The sequence below is a fragment of the Bufo gargarizans genome, chromosome 6, assembly GCF_014858855.1.
Source record: "Bufo gargarizans isolate SCDJY-AF-19 chromosome 6, ASM1485885v1, whole genome shotgun sequence".
NCBI lineage: Eukaryota > Metazoa > Chordata > Amphibia > Anura > Bufonidae > Bufo > Bufo gargarizans.
The window spans coordinates 61,798,156-61,823,221 of NC_058085.1; the positions used below are offsets into that span (position 1 = coordinate 61,798,156).

The 25,066-nt window shown below is 45.1% G+C and overlaps 3 protein-coding genes across 3 annotated transcripts; all 3 read left to right on the forward strand.

Moving 5' to 3' along the window:
* The first annotated feature begins 1,172 nt into the window (after positions 1–1,172).
* LOC122941599 (heat shock protein 30C-like) lies at positions 1,173–2,097 on the forward strand. Its single transcript, XM_044298959.1, has one exon. It carries the CDS (start codon positions 1,352–1,354, stop codon positions 1,973–1,975), a length of 624 nt encoding a protein of 207 aa, XP_044154894.1. The 5' UTR covers positions 1,173–1,351; the 3' UTR covers positions 1,976–2,097.
* Positions 2,098–9,280: 7,183 nt separating this feature from the next.
* LOC122941654 (heat shock protein 30C-like) lies at positions 9,281–10,208 on the forward strand. Its single transcript, XM_044299064.1, has one exon. It carries the CDS (start codon positions 9,436–9,438, stop codon positions 10,069–10,071), a length of 636 nt encoding a protein of 211 aa, XP_044154999.1. The 5' UTR covers positions 9,281–9,435; the 3' UTR covers positions 10,072–10,208.
* Positions 10,209–16,842: 6,634 nt separating this feature from the next.
* On the forward strand, positions 16,843–17,686 carry LOC122941047 (heat shock protein 30C-like). Its single transcript, XM_044298034.1, has one exon. The coding sequence runs from the start codon at positions 16,993–16,995 to the stop codon at positions 17,626–17,628; it is 636 nt and encodes a 211-aa protein (XP_044153969.1). The 5' UTR covers positions 16,843–16,992; the 3' UTR covers positions 17,629–17,686.
* Positions 17,687–25,066: the final 7,380 nt, after the last annotated feature.

Consider the following 25,066-nt stretch of genomic DNA (forward strand, 5'->3'; position numbering starts at 1 on the left):
TTGGCCTGTTTCCATTAGTGTCATTTTGGGGTACACATGACTTTTTCATTGCTCGATATTATGCTTTTTTGGGAGGCAAGGTGACAAAAAATGGTTGTATTTATTTTTATGGCTTTTATCTGACCGGATAGATCATGTGATATATAGCGGGTCGTTATGGACATGGCAATAACATGTTGTTTTTTGTTTTTTTACTACTTCAGTAGAAAAAGGGTTGATGACAGAAAATAATGAAACTTTTCTTTTTTTCTAAAACACACTGGCCCAGATTTATTATTTACTTTCAGACATATTTTGATTCCAGAATTATGGGTGCAATTTTGGCACAAAATGGGTCATCTCGACCTGCCCCTTTCCAGCTAACTCTTCATCGATGTTGAGCATGTGGAAAAAAGTGTATAAACCCTTAGACTTAGTTAAATTATGCCACTTTATAGGCAGATTTTTGACGCAAACACATTTGTAAATGGACCTTTTTATTTGTTTTTTTTACTTTTTATTTTAGTCCCCCAAGGGGATGTAATCTTCTTCTGCCTTGATCGCTGGTACAATGCATTACAATACATAATGTATTACATAATAAGCTCTCCGGCTTGCAGCGTTTTGGTGTCCGTCTGATAAAACTGAGACAAACTGTTTTCACTGACACAATCTGGCACAATAGAAAACAGATCCGTCCTCCATTGACTTTCAATGGTGTTCAAGACGGATCAGTTTTGGCTAGGTTAAAGATAATACAAACGGATCCGTTCTGAACGGATGCAAACGGTTGTATTATCTGAATGGGTCCGTCCATGACCGATCCGCACAAAACACGAGTGTGAAAGTAGCCTTAATCAGACATTATATTTGTGTGTTTATTTTGGTTACGTAAAAATAGGCTGTAGTTGTGTGTATATAAAAGTCCATTCTTTCCACATTTACTGTCATCTACTGCTGTTTGCCTTAAAAATGTTGAATTTGTATATTTTTCTTGATAAGTTTGCGTATATTTCTTCTAAAATGAGGTAAGTGACATAACAGACACCAGTGTGAATTGTCTAGCAATCTCGGGCAGTCTCTTTGCTCCTCCGCCCACCTCTCCTGTCACTTTCCCAGTCCATGCTGGAAGTTGCTGGCACCGCCTCGGCCCGGCCCTCATGTATGATTCAGTGTTTGTCTGCACAGTGCCCTCCCTTACCCTCCGTATACAGAGAGCACATGGAAGTGTCTGGAAGAGACCAGAACACACAGTAGTGAATATATAAGAAGCTGAGCTGGGACGTCTGCAGTACTGAGCAGCAAGAAAGCAGACGCTGACACATTGCCTCAACTCAACCAAGACAAGAAGCTTCAGCAGAATCAGCTAAAGATGTCTCCTCTCCGTCTTCTGCAGCCATCATCCAGCCCTCTGTGTGTCTGCAGGGAGCCTGCCCTCACTCTCTGGCCGGCTACACAGCTCATGTTTGGTCTGCTGGAAGATGACATGATGGGCATGAGGAAGGACATGGAGAGGAGAAGGCAGCGTGTCAACCAGGCTTACCAGCTCCTGGCCCAGGACATGGAACGGAGAGCCGATCTGACCAGAAGCTCTGCAGCCGCTGACAGAAACCCTTCCACCACAGGCAAAGAGGGGAAGGAAAACTTTGAGCTCACCCTGGACGTCAGCGGCTTTTCTCCTGAGGAGCTGACAGTGAAAACGGAAAGCAGGAGACTCATTGTCTCAGGAAAACATGACAAGAAAAAGGAGGCAGAGAATGGCGGTTATTTCCATGAGTACAGAGAGTGGAGACGAGAAGCTGAGATCCCGCAGGACGTCCACCCTGAGGACATACTGTGCTCCCTGTCCAAGGATGGCCAGCTCCACTTTCAGGCTCCTAGACTGGCGCTACCAGCTGCTGAAGAAAGGACTATTCCTATCACCCAGAGCCCAGGAGATGGAGAAGAAAACCCCCTGGAGATCCAGACCAGTGACCCGAGGGAGAGAACGGACTGAACTCCTCCTGACTGCATATGGACAGTTCTCCTACATAGTGTCCTGTATATCCTCCTGTTTGTCTGCAAATAATAAGTGATGTTTTTATGGAAATTTATAATGAATTGTAAATAATTTTTCTATTTTTCCAATAAACAGTTAAACATATTTTATTTTTGTGTCTTTTATAGTGAGGATTAATAAGAATAATATGTGATGCTTTATGAGATTGAACATTTACAAGTAAAATCAGCTGCTATACAACCCTATTATGTAATATGGGGGTCATTTATGATCAGAAATATGCCTATATTAGGTTAGAAATTTTATTTGCCCCGCAATCTGCGACTTTTCCAAGCTCCTGCCAGGTCAATTACCCACTTTGTCTGTATAATAAATGTGGAACTTTTACCCTAAATAATAGAAGTGAGAACAGTTGGTGTAAATGTAACATCTGACTCGGGTGTTTTGGGCTTAAAAAAATGAAGATATTCTGACCATAAATCCAGCAGCTGCACAGAACTAGCAGATGTCAGTGTTTTAGGTGATAGGAAGAGTGTTCTTATCCAGGGGCGTAGCATAAAGATCATGGACCCTGATGCAAGAGTTCAGCTTGGGCCCCCTCACTGCTTTGTGGGCAGGGGCTGCCTGGGGTAAACAGGCACAGCACCCCTGCCGATCAGCTGTTTGAAGAGAAGGCAGCGCTCATATGAGAGCTGCTTTCTCTGCTCTGTTTACCTGCTCACCGCAGCAATTACAGTGGCAGCTCTTACACAAAAAAAGCGGACAAACTTTTTAAAGACATACTTGGAAAACATTATATACAGCGCTACAGAACATACAGTGTAATACAGCACACATAACTCTTACATCCAGTGATGTCTCTGATGTAGATATTCTTTCCTTATCTTCTCCTTTCAGACCAGACCACCTCTGTGCAGAGTTTGACAAACAGATATCTTAGTTTCCTAATTTTCCATCATCCTCCCCACTTTCTCAATACCCCATCCTGCCACCCTCAATACTGTGTTCGCTGTGCCCCCCAATGCAATCCCGCAGAAACAGTCCCCCTGAAAATACTGGTACATAAATAGTGCACCAGTACAAAAACCCCCTTACTTTTCAGATGAGACTCCCATATCAAACCTCAGATGATGCTCCCCATCTCCGACCAGACCTTCTTTAGACCTCAGTCAGACCCCCATATCAGACCTCAGACCAGACCTTTTATATTGTGCACCAGAACAAAAAAAAAACTTACCTTTCAGATCAGACCCCCATATCAAACCTCAGATGAGATCCCCCCCCCCCCATCTCAGACCAGACCTTCTTTAGACCTCTGTCAGACTTCATATCAGACCTAAGATCAGACCCCCATTAGACCTCTGTCAGACCCCCCTCCCCCAATATCAAACCTCGGATTAGACCTCCAGACCCCCCCCCCCCCCATATCAGACCTCAGACCAGACCCCTATCAGACCTTCAGACCCTCATTAGACCTCCACACACCCCTGTCAGACCTTAGACCAGACCTCCATATCAGACCCCTAATTATACCTCCAGACCCTCATTAAACCTCCAGACCCCCATTAGACCACAGATCCCCCATATCAGACCTCAGATCAGACTGTATAATAAATAAATTAACTTGCCTCTCCTGCCCCGCCCCCACTCTCCTGGTCTGGCAGTCTCCATGCTCTCTTCTCGGGGACCACGCTGCACAGTCACCTGACTGCCTGCAGCATCAGGTCATAGTGCGCTCTTTATGCCCTAACGCTGCAGGCAGCCAGGACACAGCAGTGCAGGCTCTGGGAAGAGCAAGCAGGAGGAGAGGTAACTACAGCGCTCACAGCACTTTACTCCCTGCACCTCCTGCAGACTAGTGAGTGCTCACTAGTACTTGCTTTATAAGATGCACTGCATCTTGAAATGGGAAAAGTACAGCGCCGCTCAGAAAGGGGGCCCTCTTGTGGCAGGCGCAGCACTATAAAGTGCCTTTTGAGCTGTGGCATTAGAAGAATGTTGAGATCTCTGACTTATTAGTCTAACCAGACTGTCTATTACACCTCCGCAGCAGATAGTCCATGTACAAAACACGTGTTGAATAAAGTATCAAAGGATGGTGGTTCAACTGTTCAATCTTGTCAGTCAACATAAAATGGTGGATATATTTCTCTCTTCAGTATCTGTACTCTCACTTTAAGTTATTTAAGCACTTTATGATCTCTCTGAGAGGTATATCTGAGGTTAACCAATAGTTCACTTGCTCTACTTGGTTTGAAGTTTGCTCTATACAATAGCTTATAATCTGGTATGAGCAGTTTGCATTTGTATGCAATTTGTTTGGATTGTATGGCTCAGTAGTTTGTTTGTATGTATGGTGGAACTGTAAGTAAGCATACATATAATCAGTTCTAATCACTATATTAACAGTAGGAACATTATATAACTGTTTTAAAAAGCATAAACACACCTCTTAGTGGAGTGTGTGTGTCTGTTCAGCTCCTCTCTCTGGTGAATAATGATTCCAGCAGCTCCTGCTAGGGGAATTTTCCACACAAGCTGTGTGAGGCTGGCTGTGATTGGTCAAAACTCATGGGCTGTGTGAGACTAGCTAGGATTGGTCTAGAATTCTGCCCAGCAACAACAGTTTAACTCTATGCTTTCTGTTGTGTCATTGAGCTTACCTCACATCCATATAATGAATCTTTAAGGCATATTATCTTTTCTGCTTTTGTGAACACAATATATAACAGTTATATGACATCCAAACATGAAGTCACTGTAAATAACTCTGCTTTTGTCTTTAACACAAACATAAGAACTGTATTAAGGTTATTGGCAGGTTTAGCTGTCTAAACATAACTATATTAGCAACCTAGTACAGGTATTAGCTGGCCAGCTACACTCCCACCAAAATTACCTGTTGTCACGAATACCGTACCTCGATTGACGTTGGACGTCAACTATGTAGAGCCAGCGAGATACTTTATGGTCACAGGTTACCAAGGCGTGATGTTATGCTGTCCCTGAGGAGCAGGTAAGGTCAGCTTGGTACAATGTTCACAGACTCCTCCTGTCCAAACGGGCACAGAGAGGCAACAAGCTGAGAGAGCCTTTTCACTGCCCCAGTGAAACAGCACGTTCTCAGCCCGGGGGTATACTGCCACCAGTTTCTTGTTTGATAGAAGCCTGGCCCGCTAACGGGATTATATGAGGTAAGAAACCAACCCTCGGTAGCGTATTACTAGGCTGACGTGAGGATTCGTGATCGAGATATAAGACAGCACAAGATTAAATTATATATTTAATCGCCTTAAGGGCTCACTAGAAATAACACTATACACACAGAATATAGACAGTGGTCTGAATTTCCAAATACAGACGGCGTGGTACAAACAGGGTTAAGCAGAAATAAAGTCAGTTTACCAGGTATAGGAGTCCTTTGGGTTGTGATGAGTTCTTAGCTGTGGTCACATGGGAAGCAGTGATGTGAGCTGGTTGCAGGTCCCTCTAAACACATGGCATGATGTGACCTCAGAGAAAGACACGCCTGCTTGCTGGCACAAGCCTTTTAACCTGTAACCGGCCCTTCCCCTCCCGGCCTCTGGGAGAGGTCCACCCCCCTCTGCTGGGCTGGCAGCACATAAGCCACAAAACTGCTTATGGCTCATGGCTCCAGACCAGAATGTTTCAGGGAGGTGTTTCTGGAACCAATAGATCCGTCTGGGTTCCGGCTACCAGTGGAGTCCAAGCATGGTACCGTTATTTGGTTTCTGTGGGGAGATATGTATATCTCACCTCCCAGGCATCCCGCCACCAAACTATGACCACTGGCCTGTTCATCGTGGCCACAGGGACACAAATATGCATCTGATTTATGCTTTGATGGACGGGCATTTCATAATTCCTTATAAATCACCGGTTCCATGATGTCTGATAATGTTCCTTGAACTGCGTAATGGCCTAGACCCCCTGCAGAGCATTTTTTTCTGTTCCATTACCTGGGTTCCTGGCTGGCTGAATGGAGGTGAGAAATTGTAAACAAAGGTGGCCTGCCAGTTTGCTGGGCTTCGAAGCAGGGTCCCCCTTTGGAGTTCACTACCTCTGCTATCTGACAGCTGATGGCTGGTGTGAGAACATGGCTGACATGAAATAATAATAATAATCCATATTCCTCACACCTATAAATCTATGTTCTTAGTGGTAGAACTTGAACATGAATTTGAGGAATTTTCCATCAGGTTCTCATCTTCCAAGTGTCTTTTATTACTCTCAAGTAGAACAACTAACTTCGATATAGGACGTTCAAACCTGAGTCGAGTAGTGAGACGTTTTCCTTTTTTGTCAAGTTTTGAGTCTCCTATTTGTAACAACAATCTTCTTACTAGTTTGTCTTCATCCTTTTGAACTTCTAGAACTTTGGCTTCCTTCGTGGTATCCTTCCATGAACACCATTCCTGGTCAGTGTCCTTCTAATGGGGAACTCATGAACAGAGTTTATCCAGATGAGAGCCAAAAAATTTGCCTGGCTCAAAGGGAAGGGAACATAGGTTACTTTTTGAAGAGGGATCTCCAGACCAGAGTTTCAGCCATATCGTTCTTCTAACGAAATTCTGCCACCAGTTTCAAAGTCGGTAGCTGCCGGAGTAGATCCTCCCTGGAAACGCCATCTTCAATATCTCTGCCTAATTGGCTAAGCCAATTGAAGTGCAAATTTCGCCTTCCGAACAAAGAGACTCCTCAGAAGATGATGGGGATAAACACGGCTTCCTTGACCCCTTCTTCTTAGACTGCTTGAGGAACGATTTCAATAGAGATATAATTTTATCTCTCTCAACATCTGATGGATTATTTGGATGAGTATAATCCTCACAAATATTGGAGGAATGGTCCGCAGGTAACTGACGAAGACATGAGATACAGAGGGATGTTTGAGATTTCTGTTTCTTCTTGGAGGGAGAGGAATCTTGCGTATCACGGTGACACCTGACACATAGATCCTGAAGAAAATCATCTGGGAGAGTTTGCTCACAAGCCTGACACATCCTATGTCTGCTCTTCCTGGATCTCTTTTCCCCCCTGCTTGATGTGCTGGACATCTGCAATAAAGGGAGGTACAATAAGCCAAGTGGAAGCAGAGACAAAGACACTCCCATAATAGAGTAACTACAGATCCCCAACAATACCTCTAAATGCTGGAGCTCTGCTGCCTGGTACAATGGGCACCAAGCTCCAGCTAGATCCGCTCCTAAATACTTAATTTTTTTTAATTTGGGCGCTCAAACGGGGCAGGGGGCGCGCCTGTGATGTCATCCAGCGGTGCCTGCGTGTCACGGTGCGTTCCACCAGGGAGACCGGAAGTTTGGCAATTAACTTCCGGTAAGAGGATCGCGCTGTGCCGGAGATGCATGCCCCACTGCTAAAGAACCCAGGGACTTCGGGGATGGCGCTGGAGCAGACGGGAGTGGAGCCAGGGACACACACATGGCTATTCCCACTTCTGGGCCTTAAAACCTTGTCAAGGTATGAGCGGCCGTGCGGTAGTCTTCTTAGGTGGGCTTCATCCTTAGGAAGAGGACAATAAAAAAAACACGCCGATGCATTATGAGAGGTGACCCTTATAGGGCAAGCTATTAGTCTAATTAATTCATTGACTACTTGTTGTTTGGATAGGTGGGCGGTCCTAGAAAGAAGATGACAACCTATTAACCCATGATGTGCTGTCGGAGGACGAAGGCGAAAGGGGAAATATGTGATGTCATGATATGGGCAGATCATCTGATGGGGGGGGGCGGCGGCAATTTTTATCTTGCCTAGGGCGGCAAAAATCCTTGCACCAGCCCTGATTCATTCTCACCTCTTCAGGATTCCCTGTTGTACTCTTTGTGTCACGGAAGGTGTACAGATAACTAGAAGACACAAATGGAGATCCGACTGACTTGATCCAAAACTAAGGAACAGGAGGCTCTCTCCCTTACTGCTCAGCCTATGCAAAAATCTCAATGGTAGAAAATTGCATATCCTCGTTCCTCGACTGTATGCACCTGAACACCCTATAATAGTGAGGGGACACGACCACCGGCTCCCTACACTTAATACGGAGGGAGTCAGGGTCACCTAGGATCAAGCCCACAGGCAAACAGAAATAAAGAAAACAGACTTATCTTGTGGATGCAGTAGTAACAGCTTCTAGCATCAGCACACTCTAGGAAGTTGTATAAACCGCAAAGTGATGCAGTATGGGAAGGGATTTAAAGGGATGCAATCAGTGCAACTACATGACAGCTGAGAGAGGCTAACGAGATGAGAAAACGAAAGCAAAACAAAAGGAACCTCAAGCAGGAGGTTCTGAAGAACATCTGTCAGAGCTTCTCAGATGTCTGGTGGTGACACTTTGGTTAACATGAAAAGGACACTCACTCCTAGGGATACAGACAATATGGATTGAGGTGCACTTAAGCAATGTTTTCTTTTTTTTTTTTTTTTTTCAGACTTTTATAACTTCATGAATTGTAATCCTCTCCTCCTATACTTCCTCCCTCTAATCTAATCTGATATCACACAATAACATCCTGGACATGCTGGGAGTTGTAGTCCTCTCCTCTTATATTCCCTCCATGGAATATCCTCTGTTATGTTATCCCATAATAACAGCCGGGACCTGCTAGGAGTTGTAGTCCTCTTCTGTTATACCCACTCCCTGTAAGGTCCTCTGACATCTCATAATAATTTCCTGGATATCCTCCTTCCTTATACCTCATCCCTGTAGTTTCCTTTGATATCACATAATACAAGTCTATACATGCTAGGACTTGTAGTCCTCCCCTCTTATTACCCCTCCTTTTAAGGTCCTATGATACCACATAATATCTGTCTGGACATGCTGGAAGTTGTGGTCCTCTCCTCTTATACCTTCTCCCTGTAACATGCTCTGCTATCACATTATATTAGCCTGGACATGCTGGGAGTTGTAATCTTATCTCATACCTCCTCCCTGATATGTCCTGTGATGCTGGTACATATATTATGGTTACCATTCTGTGCGTTGTATTGTCACCCACTGTTCTGCGTACAGTGTCCTCTTTTTGGGGGTTATGGAAGTGGTCACCCTACGAGAAGTTTCCAGATATTTATTCTAAAAAAACATAAGTCAAATGCTTGAATTGTCTAGCAATCTCGGGCAGTCTCTTTGCTCCTCCGCCCACCTCTCCTGTCACTTTCCCAGTCCATGCTGGAAGTTGCTGGCACCGCCTCGGCCCGGCCCTCATGTATGATTCAGTGTTTGTCTGCACAGTGCCCTCCCTTACCCTCCATATACAGAGAGCACATGGAAGTGTCTGGAAGAGACGGGAACACATAGCAGTGAATATATAAGAAGCTGAGCTGGGACGTCTGCAGTACTGAGCAGCAAGAAAGCAGACGCTGACACATTGCCTCAACTCAACAAAGACAAGTAGCTTCAGCAGAATCAGCTAAAGATGTCACCTCTCTGTCTTCTGCAGCCATCATCCAGCCCTCTGTGTGTCTGCAGGGAGCCTGCCCTCACTCTCTGGCCGGCTACACAGCTCATGTTTGGTCTGCTGGAAGATGACATGATGGGCATGAGGAAGGACATGGAGAGGAGAAGGCAGCGTGTCAACCAGGCTTACCAGCTCCTGGCCCAGGACATGGAACGGAGAGCCAATCTGACCAGAAGCTCTGCAGCCGCTGACAGAAACCCTTCCACCACAGGCAAAGAGGGGAAGGAAAACTTTGAGCTCACCCTGGACGTCAGCGGCTTTTCTCCTAAGGAGCTGACAGTGAAAACGGAAGGCAGGAGACTCATTGTCTCAGGAAAACATGACAAGAAAAAGGAGGCAGAGAATGGCGGCTATTTCCATGAGTACAGAGAGTGGAGACGAGAAGCTGAGCTCCCGCAGGACGTCCACCCTGAGGACATACTGTGCTCCCTGTCCAAGGATGGCCAGCTCCACTTTCAGGCTCCTAGACTGGCGCTACTAGGTGCTGAAGAAAGGACTATTCCTATCACCCAGAGCCCAGGAGATGGAGAAGAAAACCCCCTGGAGATCCAGACCAGTGACCCCGAGGGAGAGAACGGACTGAACTCCTCCTGACTGCATATGGACAGTTCTCCTACATAGTGTCCTGTATATCCTCCTGTTTATGTCTGGAAATAATAAGTGATGTTTTTATGGAAAAATATAATGAAATGTGAATATTTTTTTATTTTTTCAATAAACGTTTAAACATATTTTATTTTTGTCTCTTTATTGTGAGGATTAATAAGAAGAATATGTGATTGAAGGTTTACAAGTGAAAGTTGCCGCTATAGAATCCTATTATGTAATATGGGGGTCATTCATGATCAGAAATATGCCTATATTAGGCTAATTTATTTGCGCCGCAATCTGTGACTTTTCCCAGCTTATGCCAGGTCTAAAAAAGTGGGTTTCCCGCCATCAGACTTCAGACCAGACCTCCAGACCCTCATTTCAGAGCCCAATTAGACTTCCAGACCCCCATAACAGACATCAGACCACATTTCCAGACAGACCCCCATTAGATGACAGATCCCCCATATCAGACCTCAGATTAGACTGTAAATTAAATAAATTAACTTACCCCGCCCCCACTTTCAGACCCCCATTAGACCTCCATGTCAGACCCCCAATATCAAACCTCGGATTAGACCAATAGACCCCCCATATCAGACCTCAGACAAGACTCCCATTAGACATCTCGGATCCCCTATCAGACCTCCACACCCCCTATCAGACCTTAGACCAGACCCCTCATTAGACTTCCAGACCCACAATCCTACCTCTAGACCTTCATTAGACCTCCAGACCCCCATTAGACTTACAAACTCCAATATCAGACCAGACCCCCTATTAGACCACAGATCCCGGATATCAGACCTCAGATCCGACTGTATAATAAATAATTTAACTTACCTCTCCTGCCCTGCCCCCGCTCTCTTGGTCTGGCGGTCTTCATGCTCTCATCTCGGGGACCGCGCTGCACAGTCACCTGACTGCCTGCAGCGTCAGGTCATAGTGCGCTCTATATGACCTGATGCTGCAGGCAGCCAGGACACAGCAGTGCAGGCTCTGGGAAGAGCAAGCAGGAGGAGAGGTAACCTACAGTGCTCACAGCACTTCACTCCCTGCACCTCCTGCAGACTAGTGAACGCTCACTAGTACTCGCTTTATAAGATGCACTGCATCTTACAATGGAAAAAGTACAGCGTCGCTGGCAAGGGGGGCCCTCTGGGCCCCCAGGCTTAGTGGTCAGGTCGCAACTGCAACCACTGCAACCCCTGTAGCTACGCCAGTGTTCTCATCATTGTACACATACACCATATTATCACACAGGACTAACTGGTCATCTGAATAAAAAAATGTATTTCATCGCCATATTCTGACCCACATAATTTTTCTATGGTAGTATGTTTAGGATTCATTTTTTGAGGAATGATCTGTAGTTTTTATTGATCCATTTTTGGAGCATGTACGACTTATTTATATATTTATTATATTTTATTGGGGAGGTGAAGTGACCAAAAAATTGAGAATCTGCCATTTAGATTTTTTTTTTATGTCACACCACCTTAATGGCATAAATAATTTTATAATTTACACTAGTATGGGCATTTTTGGACGTGGAGATGCCCAAGATCTTTAGTTTTTTTTTTATTGTTTATGTATTTATTTTTTTATTCTAGGGGTAGTGATTTAAATTGTATATTTTTTTAATATTATTATTATTATTATTCATTATTAAAGCGCCATTCATTCCATAGCGCTGTACATATAATAAGGGGTGCACATACATAATACAGACAATTGCACTAATCATAAACAAGATGAGTTACAAACTGGTACAGAAGGAGAGAGGGCCCTGCCCGTGAGGGCTTACAATCTACATGGTATGGGAGAAGGACACAGTAGGTGCGGGTTAAGTTGGTTATGGCGGTATAGAGGCAGCATGGTCACTGGTTGTAGGCTTGTCTGAAGAGGTGGGTTTTCAGGTTTCTTTTGAAGGATTCCACTGTAGGTGAGAGTCTGATATGTTGGGGTAGCGAGTTCCAGAGTATGGGGGATGCACGGGAGAAATCTTGGAGCCGATTGTGGGAAGAGGCAATAAGAGGAGAGGAGAGAAGGAGGTCTTGTGAGGATCGGAGAGTGCGTGTGGGGGTGTATCGGGAAAGTAGCTCAGAGATGTAGAGAGGGGACAGGTTATGGACGGCCTTGTATGTATTTGTTAGTACTTTGAAGTGAATTTGTTGGGCAATGGGGAGCCAGTGAAGGGATTGGCAAAGAAGAGAGGCAGAGGAGTAATAGGGTGAGAGGTGGATTAGTCGGGCAGCAGAGTTGAGGATAGATTGGAGGGGTGCGAGAGTGCTAGATGGAAGGCCACAGAGGAGAATGTTGCAGTAGTCTAGGCGGGAGATAATGAGGGCATGTACAAGTATTTTTGCAGATTCAAAGTTAAGGAAAGCATGGATGAGGGAGATGTTTTTGAGTTGGAGGTGGCAGGTGGTGGAAAGGGCTTGGATATGCGGTCGGAAGGAAAGGGCAGAATCCAAGGTCACTCCAAGGCAGCGGGCTTTGTTGACTGGGAAGAGTGTGCAGGGAATGAGACGAGGAGGTGGTGCGGGAGTGGGAGACGCTAAACATCCGGTCTGTGAGGTATGATGTAATCCAGGAGAGGGCCAGGTCAGAGATACCAAGAGATGTGAGAGTTTGCAACAGAAGGGAGTGGTCAACAGTGTCGAAGGCAGAGGACAGGTCAAGGAGAAGGAGGACAGAGTATTGTTTCTTGGTTTTGGCTGTCAGTAGGTCATTGGTGACTTTGGTAAGGGCAGTCTCGGTTGAGTGGTGGGGTCAGAAGCCGGATTGTAGGCGGTCAAAGAGGGAGCAGGAGGAGGTGGGAGGACAGCTCTGAATGGACATGTTGTTCAAGTAGCTTTGAGGCATACGGAAGAAGTGATATGGGGTGATAACTGGACAAGGAAGATGGGTCAAGTGAAGGCTTTTTGAGGATGGGTGTAATGGTAGCATGATTAAAAGCAGAGGGGAAGACACCTGAGTTTAGTGATAGGTTGAAGAGATGAGTTAGGGCTGGGATAAACACTGCGGTGAGGTTAGGGATGAGGTAGGATGGGATTGGGTCAAGTGTACAGGTGGTCAGATGAGATTTGGAGAGTAGAGTGGAGGTTTTTCTTCTGTAATGGCGGAGAAGCGGGTTTTGGGAGAAGAGGACTGAGCAGTTGTGTAGAGGGTCTGTGGGGACTGTGTAGTAAAGCTTTCTCTGATGAGGACTATCTTTTGTTTGAAATATTTGGCAAAATCCTTAGCTGAGAAGAGAGGAGAGGGTGGGGGCGCTGGGGGACAGAGAAGGGAGTTAAAAGTGCTAAAAAGTTGTTTAGGGCTGTGTGACAGGGAAGATATGAGAGATGAGAAGTAGGCCTATTTTGCATCAGCGAGTGAGGATTTGAATATGAGAAGGGATTGCTTGTATGCAGTGAAATGATCTTTAGAATGGGATTTCTTCCATCGCCGCTCAGCAGCCCTGGAACCTTGTCTGAGTTTTTGGGTCAGGTTGGTGTGCCAGGGTTGTCTGTTGATTTTCCGGATTTTGTGGTGTGTGAGGGGGGGCAACAGTGTAAACATTTATTTATTTTTTTATTTTTATTTTTATTTTTTTCTGTGACTATAATGTGCTATTATTAGTTAGCATATTGTATTCTATAATGCATATCTATGCAATACAGAATTCTGAATTCAATATATTCCAATGCAGTGCTGCCACCCATACCAACTGCTGAAGAAAGGACTATTCCTATCACCCAGATCCCAGGAGATGGAGAAGAAAACTCCCTGGAGATCCAGACCAGTGCATGTACTTTTTATAATATTTTATTGGGGAGGTGAAGTTACCAAAAAATTGAGAATCTGGCATTAAATTTTTTTTTTTGATGTTACACCGCCTTAAAGGCATTTTGGGACTTGGAGATGCCCAAGATGTTTATATTTTTTTTTTCATATTTATATATATATTTTTTTTATTCTAGGGGTAGTGATTTAAATGTTATATTTTTTTAATATTAATAAAAAAAAAAAATTTTTTTTTTTTTTTTTTTTTTTTACTAAGTGACTATAATATGCAATCATTTGATAGCATATTGTATTCTATAATGCATATCTATGCAATACAGAATACTGAATTTAATATATTCCAATGCAGTGCTGCCACCTGCAGGACGGCATCAGAATATACTACTAATCAACCTGTAAGCCTTGTACAGGATCAGGTCTACTACTTGTACAGGGCGCCTCACTGAATTTAATATATTCCAATGCAGTGCTGCCACCTGCAGGACGGCATCAGAATATACTACTAATCGACCTGTAAGCCTTGTACAGGATCAGGTCTATTACTTGTACAGGGCGCCATCTCAGTCAGGGGAAGGCGGCTCGGCAAAGCAAGCGCATATCTCACAGTTTTAGCTGTCCCAGGTGATATGATCACATTTGGCCAAGTCATCTAAGGGGTTAAATGTCCGCAATCAGCATTACCACCGATCTCAGATATTATCCCCTGGCCTCTGCTTTGTAAAACAACAGAAACTCTTAATTATGACACCCACTGCGCTCACAAGTGGGTGCCATTTTTAAAACCGGACTTCCACTGTACATGTACGGCAGAGGTCTGGAAAGGGTTAAACTGCAACATGTTCTGGCATCAATCATGAACTACATATTGTGCTTTGTAAATCAGAGAAATACAATAAATATTCTAATCTGTGATATCCACATTATATACAATCCGAAGAAATAGTAAGTGAACCCTACTGAGCACACTAAGTAAATATCTATGGTGCAAAGAGAAAAAGTATGAGAACCCATGAGTGTAATAACCTTTAGATCCCCCTTAAGCAGCAATCAACTCCACCAAACCTGTAGCTACAAATAAGACTTGCACAATGCTGAAGAAGAATTTTGGACTATTCCTCCCTGTAAATGTCCTTTACTTCAGCACTACATCTGGGATGCTTTTCATGCACAGCCCTTTTCAGGTCAAGCCACAGAATCTCGGTTGAGATCAGGACTCGGACATGACCATTTCAAAACACAAACCACCTTCTTCAGTCATTCTTTAGTTGATTCCCTTATGTGCTTTGGGTCTCTGTCTTGTTGCATCTCCCAATGTTTCTTCACATGGCTGTCCTCACATTCTCCGATAAAATGTATTCATACAACTTAGAATTCATTGTTCCCTCAGTGTTCACAAGTTGTCCAGACCTTTAGGGCTGTTTCACACGAGCGGATGCCGTGCATGACATCCACTCCGTGAAAGAGTGCCAAGACCCGATGCAGACTGCAGAGGCACGGAGCATTAACATGATTGATAATGCTCCGTGCCTCTCTGTGATCTCTTTATTACGAAATCACAGCGAGATAAAGTGGTCACTGTGATTGCGTAGTAAAGAGGTCACAGAGAGGCACGGAGCATTATCAATCATGTTAATGCTCCGTGCCTCTGCAGTCTGCATCGGGTCTTGGCACTCTTTCACGGAGCGGATGTCACGCACGGCATCCGCTCGTGTGAAACAGCCCTTATACAGCAAAGCAGCCCCAAACCATAATCCTTCCTCGACCATGCTTCACAGTTGGGATGAGGTTTTTGTGTTGGCGTAGAATGTTCTTTTTCCTCCATAGTTCCACTTTGGTCCAGGTCGTCTCAGGCAAACTTGCAAGGGGCCATAATGTTCTTCACGGACAACAGCGACTTCCTTCGTGGTATCCTTCCATGAACACCATTCCTGGTCAGTGTCCTTCTAATGGTGAACTCATGAACAGAGATGTTTTGCATTTTGTAGGTCTTCTGCAGTTACCCATGGTTTCTTTCTCACTTCTTCAGGATTCCCTGTTGTACTCTTTGGGTAATATGAAAAGGACACTCACTCCTAGGGAGAGCAGCAGCAGTTCTCAGTTTTCTCCAGTTACAGACAATATGGATTGAGGTGCACTTAAGCAATGTTTTTTTCCCCCCAGACTTTTATAACTTAATGAATTGTAATCCTCTCCTCTTATACTTCCTCCCTGTAATGTAATCTGATATCACACAATAACATCCTGGACATGCTGGGAGTTGTAGTCCTCTTCTTTTATACCCACTCCCTGTAAGGTCCTCTGACATCTCATAATAACAGCCTGGATATCCTCTTTCCTTATACCTCATTCCTGTAGTTTCCTCTGATATCACATAATAAAAGTCTATACATGCTAGGACTTGTAGTCCTCCTCTCTTATTACCCTAAGGTCCTATGGTACCATATAATATCATCCTGGTCATGCTGGAAGTTGTGGTTCTCCCCCCTTTACCTCCTCCCTGTAACATGCTCTGCTATCACACTATATTAGCCTGGACATGCTGGGAGTTGTAGTCTTCTTATGTTATATCTCCTTCCTGCCATGTCCTGTGATAACCCATAATAATGACCTGGACATAATGGGAGTTATAGTCCTCTCCTCATATACCTCCGCCCTATAATGTCTTTTGATGCTGGTATATAGATTATGGTTACCATTCTGTGCGTTGTATTGTCACCCACTGTCCCGGGTATAGTGTCCTCTTTTAGGGGGTTATGGAAGTGGTCACCCTACGAGAAGTTTCCAGATATTTCTTCTAAAATAACATAAGTCAAATGCTTGAATTGTCTAGCAATCTCGGGCACTCTCTTTGCTCCTCCGCCCACCTCTCCTGTCACTTTCCCAGTCCATGCTGGAAGTTGCTGGCACCGCCTCGGCCCGACCCTCATGTATGATTCAGTGTTTGTCTGCACAGTGCCCTCCCTTACCCTCCATATACAGAGAGCACATGGAAGTGTCTGGAAGAGACCAGAACACAGCAGTGAATATATAAGAAGCTGAGCTGGGACGTCTGCAGTACTGAGCAGCAAGAAAGCAGACGCTGACACATTGCCTCAACTCAACCAAGACAAGAAGCTTCAGCAGAATCAGCTAAAGATGTCTCCTCTCCGTCTTCTGCAGCCATCATCCAGCCCTCTGTGTGTCTGCAGGGAGCCTGCCCTCACTCTCTGGCCGGCTACACAGCTCATGTTTGGTCTGCTGGAAGATGACATGATGAGCATGAGGAAGGACATGGAGAGGAGAAGGCAGCGTGTCAACCAGGCTTACCAGCTCCTGGCCCAGGACATGGAACGGAGAGCCGATCTGACCAGAAGCTCTGCAGCCGCTGACAGAAACGCTTCCACCACAGGCAAAGAGGGGCAGGAAAACTTTGAGCTCACCCTGGACGTCAGCGGCTTTTCTCCTGAGGAGCTGACAGTGAAAACAGAAGGCAGGAGACTCATTGTCTCAGGAAAACATGACAAGAAAAAGGAGGCAGAGAATGGCGGCTATTTCCATGAGTACAGAGAGTGGAGACGAGAAGCTGAGCTCCCGCAGGACGTCCACCCTGAGGACATACTGTGCTCCCTGTCCAAGGATGGCCAGCTCCACTTTCAGGCTCCTAGACTGGCGCTACTAGCTGCTGAAGAAAGGACTATTCCTATCACCCAGAGCCCAGGAGATGGAGAAGAAAACCCCCTGGAGATCCAGACCAGTGACCCCGAGGGAGAGAACGGACTGAACTCCTCCTGACTGCATATGGACAGTTCTCCTACATAGTGTCCTGTATATCCTCCTGTTTATGTCTGGAAATAATAAGTGACTTTTTATGGAAAAATAGAATGAAATGTAAATAATTTTTTATTTTTTTCAATAAACGGTTAAACATATTTTATTTCTGTCTCTTTATTGTGAGGATTAATAAGAAGAATATGTGATTGAAGGTTTACAAGTGAAAGGCGCCGCTATAGAATCCTATTATGTATTATGGGGGTCATTTATTATCAGAAATATGTCTATATTAGGCTAGTTTATTTGCGCCGCAATCTGCGACTTTTCCCAGCTCATGCTAGGTCTAAAAAAAGTGGGTGTTGGCGGGAAGGGGAGAAGCTGGAGCCCAGTCTCATTCATCATTTTCTACTCCTGTTTTAGGCGTAGAAAATTATCTAACTGTAAGCCAGTAAGGAAGCTGTCTTACATTTAGACCGGCACTGGATACTCCGAAGTTATGGAGAGGTCGGCACCTCTACATCACTTCGGCAGATCCACCGTTACTGCAGGGGCTTATTAAGACCGGCGTCTAAAACGCCATTCTTAATAAATGGTCCCCTATGTCTATCTGTGAAATGTGGAGTTTTTACCCTAAATAATAGAAGTTAGAACAGTTGGTGTAAATGTAACATCCGACTGAGGTGTTTTGGGCTTAAAAAATGAAGGGGGTCCCCTTCACTGCTTTGTGGCCAGGGACAGGGGTTCACCTAGCCTTTCTGCTGCCTGAGGTAAAAATGTAACCCCCCCCATGCCAAATTCTCAACCTAACGCATTCCCTCCAGTTCTACCGTTAAAGGGGTTATCCTCTTGTCCTTTTCTTCTTCTTTTTTTTTTTACTACTGACATCAGATCGGCGAGGATCCAACCCCCTCCCCCAGCACCTCCACGGATCAGCTGTTTGAAGAGAAGGCATCGCTCATATGAGAGCTGCTTTCTCTGCTCTGTTCACCTGCTTGCCGCAGCAATTGCAGTGGTGAGCAGGTAAACAGAGCAGAAAAGGCAGCGCTCGTAAGAAAGAAAAGACGGACAACCCCTTTAAAGACATACTTGGAAAACATTACATACAGCGCAACAGAACATACAGGGTAATACAGCCCCACATATGTAACTCTTACATCCAGTAATGTCTCCTCTGATATAGATATTCTCTTTCCTCATCTTCTCCTTTCAGACCAGACCACCATGATGATTTCTTTCAGACATCTCTTCTCTCTGGAAAGTTTGACAAACAGATATCTTAGTTTCCTAATTTTCCACCATTGTCCCCACCTTCTCAACAGCCCATCCTGCCACCCCCAATACTGTGTCCGCTGTGCCCCCCAATACTATCCTGCAGAAACAGTTCCCCATGAAAATATTGGTACCACACAGGTAGTGCATCAGTACAAAAAAATACTCTGTTACCTTTCAGATAAGACCCCCATATCAAACCTCAGATGATACCCCCCCATGTCTGACTAGACCTTCTTTAGACCTCTATGTCAGACCCCATATCAGACCCCCATTAGACCTCCATGTCAAACCCCCCAATATCAGACCTCAGATTAGACCCCCATATATCAGACCTCAGAGCAGATCCCTATTAGACCTTCAGACCCCATATCAGACCCTCATTAGACCTAGAGACCCCCATATAAGACCTCAGACCAGACCCCATTAGAACTCCAGACACCCTATCAGACCTTAGACCAGACCTCCATTAGACCTCTATATCAGACCCTCATTAGACTTCCAGACCCACAATCAGACTTTAGACCAGACCTCCAGACCCCCCCCCCCCATTCGACCTCGAGACCCCCCATATCAGACCTCAGACCAGATCCCTATTAGACCTTCAGACCCTCATTAGACCTAGAAACCCCCATATCAGACCAGACCCCCTATCAGACCTCCAGACCCCCATTAAACCCCCAGACCCCCTATCAGACCTTAGACCAGACCTCCATTAGACCTCCATATAAGACCCCCCATTAGACTTCCAAACTCACAATCATACTTCAGACTAGACCTACAGACCCCCATTCGACCTCCAGACCCTCATATCAGAGCCCAATTAGACTTCCAGACCCCCATAACAGACATCAGACCACATTTCCAGACCCCCATTAGATGACAGATCCCCCATATCAGACCTCAGATCAGACTGTGAAATAAATAAATTAACTTACCTTTCCTGCCCCGCCCCCACTCTTCTGGTCTGACAGTCTTCATGCTCTCATCTCGGGGACCGCATTGCACAGTCACCTGACTGCCTGCAGCGTTAGGTCATAGTGCTCTATATGCCCTAATGCTGCATGCAGCCAGGACACAGCATTGCAGGCCCTGGGAAGAGCAAGCTGGGCCCCCCGGCTTAGGAGTCAGGTCGCAACTGCGACCACTGCAACCCCTGTAGCTACGCCAGTGTTCTCATCAATGTAAACATACACCATATTATCACACAGGACTAACTGGTTGTCTGAATAAATTTTCTTATTTCATCGCCATATTCTGACCCCCATCATTTTTCTATAGTAGTATGTTTAGGATTGATTTTTTGAGGGATGATCTGTAGTTTTTATTGATCCATTTTTGGAGCATGTACGACTTAGGCTACTTTCACACTAGCGTTTGTTTGAATCCGGCGTTGAATTCCGTCACCGGAACTGCCTGCCGGATCCGGAAAGACGTGTGAAAACGGATTACAATTGAATCCTGATCAGGATTTTGATCACGATGAAAAAATGCATTGCAAAAAACGGATCCGGCATTTACGGACTTAAACTTTTTTTTCACATTTTTTGGGTTTAACATGCAAAAGCCGGATCCGGTTTGACGGAACACACGGCGCCGGATCTGGCATTAATGCAAGTCAATGGGAAAAAGGCCGGATCCGCTGTTCAGTCAAAGTGTTCCGGATTTTTGGCCGGAGGTAAAAATACAACATGCTACGGTTTTCTGAAAAGCCTGATCAGTCAAAAAGACTGAACTGAAGACATCCTGATGCATCCTGAACAGATTACTCTCCATTCAGAATGCATTAGTATAAAACTGATCAGTTCTTTTCCGGATTTGAGCCCCTAGGACGGAACCCAGTGCCGGAAAAGAAAAACGCTAGTGTGAAAGTACCCTAATTGATCACTTTTTATTATATTTTATTGGGGAGGTGAAGTGACCCAAAAATTGAGAATCTGCCATTTTGATTTTTTTTTTATGTTACATATTTTTATATTATATTTATATTTTACTAGTATGGGCATTTTTGGATGTGGAGATGCCCAAGATCTTTATTTTTTTTTGTATTTATGTATTTATTTTTTTATTCTAGGGGTAGTGATTTAAAGGGCTTCTGTCACCCCCCCAACCCCCAATTTTCAGTTTTTGACTTATTATATTTGTTAATGTAAGCAGATTCCATATATGCCTCTCTTACCTCGGGCAGTGCAGGAAATACAGTAAAAACATACTTTTATTATATGTAAATTTCTTCACTACCAGCAAGTTGGGCGGACTTGCTGGTAGCCGCCGCATCCTCTGTTAGAAAAAACGCCCCCTCTGCTCCTCTCGCTGGCCCTGCCTGCAGCCACAAATCCCACGCCATACCGGTCGTCATTCGGCGCAGGCGCTCTGAGAGAAGGACAGCCGCTCCTTCCTCAGTGCGCCTGCGCCGATTACGTCAGCCCTGCACCCGGAAAAGAGGTCTTCTCTTCCGGGTGTAGGGCTGACGTCATACAATATGCAATCATTTGATAGCATATTGTATTCTATAAATGCATATCTATGCAATACAGAATACTGAATTCAATATATTCCAATGCAGTGCTGCCACCTACAGGCCGGCATTAGAATATACTACTAATCGACCTGTAAGTCTTGTACAGGGTTAGGCGGCTCGGGAAAGCAAGCGCATATCTCTCGGTTTTAGCTGTCCCAGGTGACATGGTCACATTTGGCCACGTCATCTAAGGGGTTAAATGTCCGCAATCAGCATTACCACCATCGCAGATATTATCCCCGGGCCTCTGCTTTGTAAAACAACAGAAACTCTTGATTATGGCGCCCACAAGTGGGTGCCATTTTTAAAATCGGACTTCCACTGTACATGTACGGCAGAGGTCTGGAAAGGGTTAAACTGCCACAAGTTCTGGCATCAATCATAATCATACACTACATATTGTGCTTCGTAAATCAGAGAAATACAATAAATATTGTAATCTGTTATATCCACATTATATACAATCCCAAGAAAAAGTAAGTGAACCCTTTGGAATCATCTGAAATCCGTCATTGCTTATCAATTAAATGTGGTTACATTTTAATTAGCATCAAAATGAAAAACTAAAGTAATATCATACAGTTTTACCACTTGTATACTACTGAGCACACTAAGAGAATATCTATGGTGCAAAGAGAAAAGTATGAGAACCCATGAGAGTAATAACCTTTAGATCCCCCTTAAACAGCAATCAACTCCACCAAACCTGTAGCTACAAATAAGACTTGCACAATGCTGAAGAAGAATCGTTAATTTCTAACGATAATTTGTTTTCCCTTAGTCCTAACAGCAGCACAGATGGGGTTAACTGCCCCCCGTGGACTGTTAGGACCGGCGGAATTTTTAATGAGCCCAAGAGTAACCAATGAAAGAACTCCAGCTCCCTTAAAGGGAGGGGTTCACCCCCCAGCCCACCGTGTCTATAACAAGAAAGTACTTTAGGGTGGGAAATTTGAGTGCTGCTGTTAGGACTAAGGGAAAACAAATTATTGTTAGAAATTAACGATTCCCTTACGTCCTACCAGCAGCACAGATGGGGATAGCAAGAAGAATCCCCTAGGGAGGGTCCTCATGCCTGGCAGAAATTAATAACTGTCTGCCCAAAGGCCCGAAAACTCTGCTACCTTAGCATCTATTCTATAATGAGAGATGAAGGTTGATTTCAGAGCTCCAGGAAAAAACACCTTAAAGATCAACTGTAGGGGGAGAAGATTTCTCCCCGCGACAGAGGTAGCTGCGCACCCAATAGAATGGGCCCTTACACACTCCCTTAATAAGATTATTATTTTTAATTTTTTTTCCAAAAAAAACAACTTATGACTAAGTGAGGAGAGCCCTCACATCACATCCCCCCCCCTGTGGAACAGGCCGCGCGTCACTTCCGGTCATGGCGGCGCCCATGCCACGCCGGCGGCGGAGCGCCACAGAGTCTACACCGCAGGAGGGGAGGCGCAGATGAGGCAAGCATGCCCCCAGGTACCGCAGCGCAATCAAAAGGGGGAAAAAATTATTTTAAAAAATAAAGCGCAAATATAAGCGCTCCTATGTTTAAAAGAAAAAAGGAGACAACTCAAATAGAGTCAGAAGCGTCTCCAAACTCCCCAGAAGGAGAGGAAAACTCGCCAGTCCACCTGTCCAAAGGACAGAAAAAAACACGGTGGGCTGGGGGGTGAACCCCTCCCTTTAAGGGAGCTGGAGTTCTTTCATTGGTTACTCTTGGGCTCATTAAAAATTCCGCCGTTCCTACCAGTCCACGGGGGGCAGTTAACCCCATCTGTGCTGCTGGTAGGACGTAAGGGAATTTTGGACTATTCCTCCCTGTAAATGTCTTTCAGTTCAGCACTACTTCTGGGATGCCTTTCATGCTCAGCCCTTTTCAGGTCAAGCCACAGAATCTCGATAAGGTTGAGATAGGGTTGGGCGATATACTGGTGTTCACGATATACTGCGGTATAAAAAACCGGCGATATCGCTGTTTCCTAATTACCGCTGTATTTTGTGAGGTCATCGAAGCGGTCATGTGCGCTGACCGCTTCTAAATCTGCTTCCGCCCGCCCCTGCACCTTGCATAGCGCTCTGTAGTGAGTACAAACACATTACTTCCACTCGCTCCTGGCTCCTTCTTGCTCCGCCTCCCTTATTCAAGTCTCCAGACTCCACCCACCATCTGACATCACCGTCTGTCACCCACCCGTGCTGGTTCTATTGTATGTGGCGAACTCTGTGTGAGTAGGGTGTCTATGGAGAGACTTTTCCTGCGGCTGCCTCGCTCGTGTGCTCTGATGACAAAATGAATCGGAGCACACAAGCGAAGCAGCTGCGGGAAAAGTATATCGTAAAATATTATTGTATGTATGGTGGCCTGTGGCCACAAGACTTTATTATAACATCTCCTTGTGGCCCCCGCCCCCAACAGTGTAACGTCTGCTTGTGGCCCCCATACAGTGTAATGTCTCCTTGTGGCCCCCATACACTATAACGTCTCCTTGTGGCCCCTATACAGTATAACATGTCCTTGTGGCCCCCATACAGTATAACGTCTCCTTATTGCTGCCCCATACAGTATATCGTCTCCTTGTGGCCCCCCATACAATATAACGTCTCCTTGTGACTGCCCCCAACAGTATAACGTCTCCTTGTGGCTGTCCACATACAGTATAATGTCTCCTTGTGGCTGCCCCCATACAGTATAACGTCTCCTTGTGGCCCCCCATACAATATAACGTCTCCTTGTGACTGCCCCCAACAGTATAACGTCTCCTTGTGGCTGTCCACATACAGTATAATGTCTCCTTGTGGCTGCCCCCATACAGTATAACGTCTCCTTGTGGCCCCCCATACAATATAACGTCTCCTTGTGACTGCCCCCAACAGTATAACGTCTCCTTGTGGCTGCCCCATACAGTATAACGTCTCCTTGTGGCGGCCCCCATACAGTATAACGTCTCCTTGTGGCTGCCCCTATACAGTATAACGTCTCCTTGTGGCGGCCCCCATACAGTATAACTTCTCCTTGTGGCAGCCCCCATACAGTATAACGGCTCCTTGTGGCTGTCCCCATACAGTATAACGTCTCCTTGTGGCTGCCCCCATACAGTATAACGTCTCCTTATGGCTGCCCCCATACAGTATAACGTTTTCTTGTGGCTGCCCCCATACAGTATAACGTCTCCTTATGGCTGTCCCCATACAGTATGTCTCCTTGTGGTGGCCCCCATACAGTATAACGTCTCCTTGTGGCCCCCCATACAGTATAACGTCTCCCTGTGGCCACCATACAGTATAACGTCTCCTTGTGGCCCCCATACAGTATAACGTCTCCTTATGGCTGCCCCCATACAATATAACGTCTCCTTGTGGCTGCCCCATACAGTATAACGTCTCCTTATGGCTGACCCCATACAGTATAATGTCTCCTTGTGTTTTTTTCTTTTAAATAGGTATTTATCGCAATATATATCGCTATCGCAATAAATTTCTTGATATCGTTATCGTCTGAATATTTTTGATATCGCCCAACCCTAGGTTGAGATCAGGACTCGGACATGACCATTTCAAAACACAAACCTTCTTCTTCAGTCATTCTTTAGTTGATTCCCTTATGTGCTTTGGGTCTCTGTCTTGTTGGATCTCCCAATGTTTCTTCACATGGCTGTCCTCACATTCTCC

Coding starts and splice junctions, on each gene's coding strand:
- LOC122941047 (XM_044298034.1), top strand. CDS start 16,993: ATGTCTCCTCTCCGTCTTCTGCAGCCATCATCCAGCCCTCTGTGTGTC.
- LOC122941599 (XM_044298959.1), top strand. CDS start 1,352: ATGTCTCCTCTCCGTCTTCTGCAGCCATCATCCAGCCCTCTGTGTGTC.
- LOC122941654 (XM_044299064.1), top strand. CDS start 9,436: ATGTCACCTCTCTGTCTTCTGCAGCCATCATCCAGCCCTCTGTGTGTC.